Here is an 8,109-nt window from a genome sequence, read left to right as displayed (position 1 = left end):
TGAACAACAACATTATTTCATTTATTGACACTGTATGCTGTATGCGAATGATCAATCTAATAATTATCATTATGATAATTCCAATATGCAAGTCACATGATCAGTAATAGTATACACAATACAATATACCTACATTGAAAATCTTACACAAGAATATAACATGTCTAAACATAGTCTGTTTAAAAACACCAAATGTAAAAAAAAAAATTATGGAAGAAATAATACCTTGATCAGCGGTATTCTATTACCGGTGATCCAAATATCGAAATTGCAACTTAATAATAATAATTCCCCAAATCCTTTGCAGCATGCAAAGAAATAAACCATTCGCTGATAAACTTTTAAATAAATGTGTTTTTTTTTTCAATTGACAAATTTAAGTACTGAAATCGAGACAAATGTACTGTTACTGTACTTTCATGTAAAATTTACAAACTGATATTCCAGAAAAATGTTACTTCATATATCATTGGTACACAAAGGCTTAATTGCACAGATTGTAAAAATGCAAAAGTTAAATCTCACTGCTATTATTTGGTCAAGTACACAAAGTGAAGTGATTTTTTAATTCAGACCAGAATTAATTTTGATTTCTGAGCATAAATTGATTAGTCTGTATACTACTGTAATCTAAACATTGTGCGTTTAATAGATATATTCCACACAGAAATGTGTGCTGTATTTGTGTTCCTTTATCAATTACATTAAATAATATGCACCTTCCCTTAAGCTTACAACCACACATGTTTTTGGTAATTTCCATAGTAATTATTCTCTGTTGAACAAGACTGAAGGTTTTATCTGATGTTAAAAGAATTGTAATTATTTAGAGCAAACACTGAAATTATAACAGTCAAAAGCAATAACTTGTCCATTTAAATCAAGATATACTACTATATACCATGTTATACAGATGACACGTCCTGCAGGTTAACTGCTCTAAATACAAGTGCACAGGAATGGATACAATCATGCCACTAGGAAATTTTACACCAATATATTATGGGAAAAGGGAATTCAATACAAATACTATACAAATTAAGCGGGATTGAAATGATTAAAAGGTTATGGCACCAAGATAATTAAAATCAATTGATTTAAAATTTGATCTGCTAAATGGTAAATCATTACAAATACTATACAAACCAAGGGAACAGATCAAAAGGATTATGGGATTAATTGCCAGGAAGACTCCTATTATGGCAGCACATGATTTAAATTCAAGTAATTTAAATTTTGAATATCTAAAAATGTAACAGAACTATTTCTTGATTTCTTTAAACAAATGAATATTTTTACCAATTTAATATGCCCAACTTGGTTTTAAAAAAAAAACCCCAATCATTTCTAATATAAATATGTTCACCTTGGTAACAAGAGGCTTCAACATAGCCAATCATTTCCGAGATTGTTATCCTCATCATCATGGCTGGCCAATAGCATAAAATCTGTTGCACTTATTCTATTTATAGAATATAATTTAGATGACCTTTGGCCTTTGGAGCACTCAATTATTGGTTAAACTGGCAAGGAGCACTTTCCAATGATTGGTTAATATTTTTTATAAGTAGTAGCATATTAAATTATCCATCAAAACTAATTCTAAACTCTGAGACGTCATCTATAAGCTGCATTCACTCATTTGTATTAAATCTTTCAATACAACATGTAATGAGTATACATGTTCAGGAACATGTAACAAGTATACATGTTCAGGGCCACAATTAACTTGTGAATGACATTTCCTTACATCACTTCTGACATGACCTTTGCTCTACCACATCAAGCAGTCTGTTGAATACACCCATTCAGTATATACATAGCAGGCACATAAAAAGTAACATCCAAGTTATATTTAAAATTCTAGATTAAAATTTTCTTCTCTAAAATATGATGCTGGTTTTACCGCCTGGTGGTGCAAGCACTTTATGTCCAACCTTTGCTCTCACGTTATCATCCACTTGGTTTCCTGAAACACAAAAAAAACTAACTGTTAATTACTTCACAACCAATAAGAGTCATAGATATTTTAATATGCATCGCCAACAGTCATTCCGAGTTCAATGGCCTCGAAAGCAGTAACTGAACTCTAATATTGATTAGTTCATTCACCGATTTAATAGATCAATTCTCTTTACCATACCAATAAATTGACCAAAGTCATTGAAACACAAAGCATTTGAAACATAACTGTTAGAATAAAAAATAAAAAAAACCCAAAAGAATTCCGTAAAAAACATGCAATAGTAAGATTAACAACATAATTTCTCAAGGGATATCTTTATTTGATGCATTCAGAAACACTATGTTATTTAATTATATCCTTGATTGACAAATTATAAGTTTACAAATAGTAAACTGAACTACAGTTTATTTTACATAGTACTGTGGTTCTGCAAAAATGTAATGGTAACAATTGAATGAGTTATCAATTTTAGAATTTTTGAGCTGACATCAATTCAGTCACAGCAAAATTCTATGACCATAATATTGTTTCATAACTACAGTACAGTCTATTTAATTATGTATTCCTGCACTTTTTGAAATAATTCACAATGAATGGCAACAATACAAGCAAACAGAATATAATCTAAAAAAACTACATCTCAAAACAGAACAATGGCATTGGAAATAATGCCAACAACACACACTGATCTTGGGAGAAAATACAAATGAGAGAACCACATCTATTGTGTCTGAGTTTAATTGTTGATCAAACAGATCTACAAATGATAGATGTTTTTTATCCTATAGAAAAACTGCACAACAGAAACATAATATTGAAAATCAAAATTCATCTGCAATACTTATTGTCCTACAAAATGAGGCCAAAAAAACTAAGCACACAATACAAGATGATATTAGATGAAATACAAATAATTCTGCAATATGAATGCTAATACTTATGAGAAACATCATCTACAACCAAACAAGCAAATGTGAGCAGTGGCACATCTAGGGGGTGTGGGGACCAAAAAAAATCCCCCCAGTCATCTCTCCAGAATCATGCTCAAATAGTTTAAATTCTCCTTATTTTGTGAGCTAGAGCACCCTCACCTAATCAATGAGTCCCCCCCCCCTCCTCACTTAGATCCCCAAGTGACCTTCGCCCATCCCATCAGCCCTCCCCACCCCTATCACCCTCCCACCTCCATTCTAAGACTCCTAGATATGCCACTGAATATGCGTCCACGCTTGTGTATGTAACATCTAAGACATTTCACAGAAATCACTGTGGAATGCAATGTCACTCGCCCTTTGAGGTTTAATCAAGCCAGAATGAATGAGAAGATGCCATTAGTGAGAATGGAAGAATGAAACAACATATGGTTAGAGGGGTGAACTAATTGAAGTAAATTGAAGACTAGCATGTAATAAAAAATAAAGGCAATAAAATGAATAAACACATCCTCCAGATAAGAGACTCATCACTCATTCATAAGATGTTCCCAAAAGGTCAGTAAAGTACAATGTTCCAATTTAGTATTAAGATATTAAAATATTAAGAAGTTCAGAAACTGTCAGAGGTTTTTATCAGTGAACATATCCTAAGGACACACCACAATGACAAGAAATTAATCATTAAAAGTTTAGATGACCAATAATACCAGAAGGCAAATCAAAGTGTTTTTATTAAATGATAAAACTATATGATGTGTATAAGAGACAGTATATATATATTGTACAACCTAATTAAAATTCATCAAATAGAGATTATGAAGAGAAAAGATGAAATTTGCATGTTTGTGAAAATGGTAGATACAATTTCCAATGTACAGCTGGACATACACTTTCAGATATCTGTCTGCTAGATTAAACATAAGTCTGATCAAATTTTTGGAGGAAGTTAGGCAATGATTTTGCTCATTGATATGGACATTAGGATATATGTATTTACTTATTTATTCAACAATATATTTCCAGAAAGGGCTATTTATGGATCTAATTATCATAATAACATAGCACTTCTCAATCTTTTTAATTGAGTCAATTCCTTGAACCATACACTGTCACACAAGTCTGCAGCTCAATCCACACTATCTCAAGTTATGTGATAAATACATGATTTGTCCATATATGGTATAATATGACATCATCATGCCCAAATATAGATGTAATGACATCACAATGCACATATATGGGCATATCATACAAATTTGTCACATAAAAGTTGATAGTCTGAGAGACAAAAATCTAGTAGTGTATGTCTGGCTTTTCATGATATCTGGTGTCTGAGAGACAAAAATCTAGTAGTGTATGTCAGGCTTTTCATGATATCTAGTGTCTGTGGCTGGTGCATTTGAGACAACTTAAAAGTAAGATCACATAATTTCAAGATGTACAACCGCATGCTACAAAAATTCACAAAGCAAAGCATTAACAAGCAGGTTAACAGAAAGAGAAGGCATGCATATGCATTGGTAGTTGTATAACATAGCAAAGTTATTAACATTCATCATTAATTTTTGTTATTTAATCTTTTTCTCATAATTGTACATTTTTTTTTAATTATTCAATTTCTTGTAATTGATTGGCATTGTTTGTCCATTTTAGAATGATTATTTTTTTTATTTAATTAAATAATAATTCAAAATAATTGAAAGAAAATCCTGTAAATTGTTACATTTACTCTTGAAATGATTTATATTACATGTACATTTATGGTCTTATTCATGCGTATTGATGAATCATTCATTTTGTCATTATGATTATTCATATGTCATGATGAATTATTCATTTCTTAAACAGAACGATAGGAAGCAGGGCTTGTGAGTTACCTGAGTAACGGGGTCCCATTTCTGATTGGCCAGGTCAAAGGTGAAAAAAAGGAGGGAAAACAAGGTACTTGATTAAGGGCATTTGATAAAATGAAATTAACGTTCTTAAAATAAGCATTTCATGTCATCAATAGTTTTGAAATCACATTCTGTGATTTAAAAAAATATGCATTTAATAAATAAAATGAATAATAGTGCAAAAAATGTTTAACAAAAAGAAAAATTAATTAATCAAAAACTGAAGCCAATGCATAACAATGAGCTGAATTGCAGTGTTCTCTGACTAGAACCTTTTGAGAACCAAGCAAATGTTCAAGATATACTGTCTGCAGGGGTGGATCCAGAGACGGCTGAAAGGGGGATCCCCAATCAAGAGACAACATTACAATTAGGGGGACCGGGGCAAATTTCTGTTTTCAAGACGCCCAGAAATGACATCTGAGGTGTTCTGGGCGATCAATAATTTCTTTCACTTTCTTTTGTTTTTCCTTTGTTTTGACTTTCTTTTCTTTTTCTTTCTTTTGACTTTTCAAATGGGGAAAGGGGCCTTCAGCACCCCTAAATTTTCCCCTGGTCTGTGGTCAAACTGGAAGAAAAGCATGATATTCTATTAAAACATTGTTGCTTATTTAAAAAGATCAAATAATTATTTTCCAGTAATCACAGTTTTAAACAAAATCAGTTTTTGTAGATTTGATTATTAGCCTATTTTTAATGGGTCTCTATAAACTTATGTTTGACATAAGAATATATGGGTCTGTTAACTTGCGAGATAACAGTCTAGTAAACTTGGAGGGGGTTGGGGTTCTATGGTTGAGCAAACTCCCTTTTTAAAACCACATGACCCTCTCCTTAATGTAAAAAAAACCCAAAATGAGTTGTTTACATGATAGAAGGTTTCAGATTCACCAGGTTATCTAGCTGTATCGTAGACTTTCAAAAGAGAATTCCCATCCACACTTAGTTATGGGCATGGATAACAACTTACTTAACTATAAAAAGGAAGCAATTGAAATACAGAATTGTTATTAAGTTAGCACAGACAGTATAACTTTAAACAGTGCAATGATCTATGACTAAAACCTTGGGGAACCATGATGTTAATGGAACACACTGCAAATGATGAATAATGAACACGAGAAAAACAAAGGTATACCATAAGCGATGGGAAGCTAAGTTTATGTTAATGATCATTATTGTTAGTAAAGGTGACAGAAGACATGCTTTTAAAATATAATGTGTTCACAATATTTTGATTGCATGTTTCAATTTTAACAACAATACCAATACAGTATAGTAGTACTAGGGTATTAAAATAAAATATTTATCAATATAATATATATACAAATAATGGTAAAATTATTAATATAAATAATAAAGCGTGTAATAAGGCCAAGTTAAAAAATAAATTGTTGATCCCTCTCACTACTAAAGAAAAATACCACAACCTAAAAATGTCCTTGAATTTGTAAAATTCCTGGACCCGAATAGTTGGAAAAAATACTAAAATCCCATTGACATTCTAACTATGAATTTTGGTTATATATACTATGTTATTTCCTTTTTCAAATTTATAACCATTTTGTATAGAAAGTTGTACAATTTTGTTTTCAATTTATTGTTAAAGAAAAGAAAGCCATCATCACACATGATGTTAGTAAATAATGAATAATTTTGTGAAAAATCAAAATTAATAATTTAAAAATGTGAAAAAATGTGGAAAGTAAGGCAGCAAATAGTTGAATTCTTCGAATACAATGAATGGATTTTATTTACATGACAGTGGTTGGGAATGCTGAGATATGAATTCTACTAGAACGTTATGCTTGATAGACCACCAGGGGGCGCCATAACCTTGTATGCGGTGCGATCTCTGACGTTATCATCTGTTTGGGCACCTGGGTGTAGGGGAAAGACGAATGTACATAACATGAATTATAACAAGGGGGAAAATGAGAACAAATGGAAAAGAATGGCCATGCGATTGATGCATATCAAAGGTTGATATAAACATGCCATACACATGGAACACATTTTCACAAAATAAAAACACAAAAATTAGAATATGATATCAAGTTCATATTTTCAACATCATATGAAAAATTGATGAAATTAAACTAAATTCACTGTAGTACCAACATTATAATATCAATTGTAGACAGTGAAATAATATGTAAGAAACATCAAATATATTGAATTTCGAAGACCAAACAGACTTCAAAAAGAAACAAGTTGATTAGGTTTATCAATCTGGAAATTAATTTAGTGACCTAAAACATATGTTAAATAAATTGATTGCTTAGAATTTAATCCAAAGTTGTGGAGTGAAAGTTCAGAGTTTCAGTTCTAAGCCACTTGATAGTGATCAATAGCACCTGAAATTTCCAAAAATGTGTAAATAAACACATTCAGCCTACAAACTCTGGCTTAAATTCTAATCGATTTATTTAACTGTTATGTTAAACCGGGAAAATTTTCAAACGTACCTGATAAACTGAAACCTGAGGCGTGTAAGTCACGGTGACCGTGACGTGTGGATGGTCGGTCTTGACTAAATGTCGGTTTTGGTGCAGACTTGCTAATGTTATTGGCTGGTGCGTTGGCTGAGTTCCAAACCGGACCATCGTACGCTTCACGATCCACACCCTGGGGCACTCTGACCTGAGAAGTAATAATGAAAATATTTTTATTTTGACTTATTGTTATAATAGTTTAGAGTTTAGCTTTAAAGATAGACTTACATGTTTGCCAAAAAACGTAAGTTATATGGGAAGGAATTCATTCCTTACCTATGCCTATTATTAATGAGGTAAACACTTTCTCATTTTAATTTTTAATTGAAAGCTAATAATCTGGTTGAAAAAGATATTTTAATTTTATTATTCATGTTTATCCTATTACCAACTAAAAAAAAATAATTGGAAACTCACTTTATCTCGAATCAATATCTTGGCATATGCTTCTGCAGCGTGTACCCCTCGAGCGACAAAACGTCCTGCACCTTGGGTAACATGAAGCTGGAAGAAATAACAGATTTAAATTTAGCACAGTAATATACTTAACAGTAACCTTGAAGAAAGAAACTGCTCTATGAGCCCTAGTGGCTCGGCAAGGATTTACTATAATTGAAAGAAAAATATGTACCACTTACAGCAAACAGCCAATGCACATCATGATGGTGGACGTATTTTGTAAATAGCAAGCAAACATGCAACATACAGACAATTTCATTTATTTTCTGAAGGTAGGTTTTACTAAGGAGATTTATGGAAGTAGTTGTATATTCACGAAACAGATTATGACGGTGGGGGTCACTCTACATAGGTATCTT

The 8,109-nt window shown here is 31.7% G+C and overlaps 1 protein-coding gene across 7 annotated transcripts in view; it reads right to left on the bottom strand.

Moving 5' to 3' along the window:
• The window catches only part of LOC117108239 (dihydropyrimidinase-like), a 54,066-nt gene continuing 45,957 nt past the window's right edge, over nucleotides 1-8,109 (bottom strand). For 3 of the 7 annotated variants that reach the window (XM_033250201.1, XM_033250200.1, XM_033250204.1), the window contains exons 14-17: nucleotides 7,709-7,795; nucleotides 7,265-7,439; nucleotides 4,779-4,799; nucleotides 1-1,969 (exon numbers count right to left, since the gene is read on the bottom strand). In XM_033250201.1, the coding sequence (XP_033106092.1) occupies nucleotides 1,884-1,969; nucleotides 4,779-4,799; nucleotides 7,265-7,439; nucleotides 7,709-7,795 (369 nt within the window). In that variant the 3' untranslated portion in view covers nucleotides 1-1,883. Of the gene's footprint in view, nucleotides 1,970-4,778; nucleotides 4,800-6,554; nucleotides 6,677-7,264; nucleotides 7,440-7,708; nucleotides 7,796-8,109 lie in introns of all 7 variants that reach the window. The other 4 variants (XM_033250205.1, XM_033250202.1, XR_004445346.1 and 1 more) reach the window with 3 other exon arrangements.

This window comes from Anneissia japonica, unplaced genomic scaffold (assembly GCF_011630105.1).
Source record: "Anneissia japonica isolate Jap-2015-1 unplaced genomic scaffold, ASM1163010v1 scaffold456_len727751_cov192, whole genome shotgun sequence".
NCBI classification, from domain to species: Eukaryota; Metazoa; Echinodermata; class Crinoidea; order Comatulida; family Comatulidae; genus Anneissia; species Anneissia japonica.
This window is presented reverse-complemented; position numbering and strand designations above follow the sequence as displayed.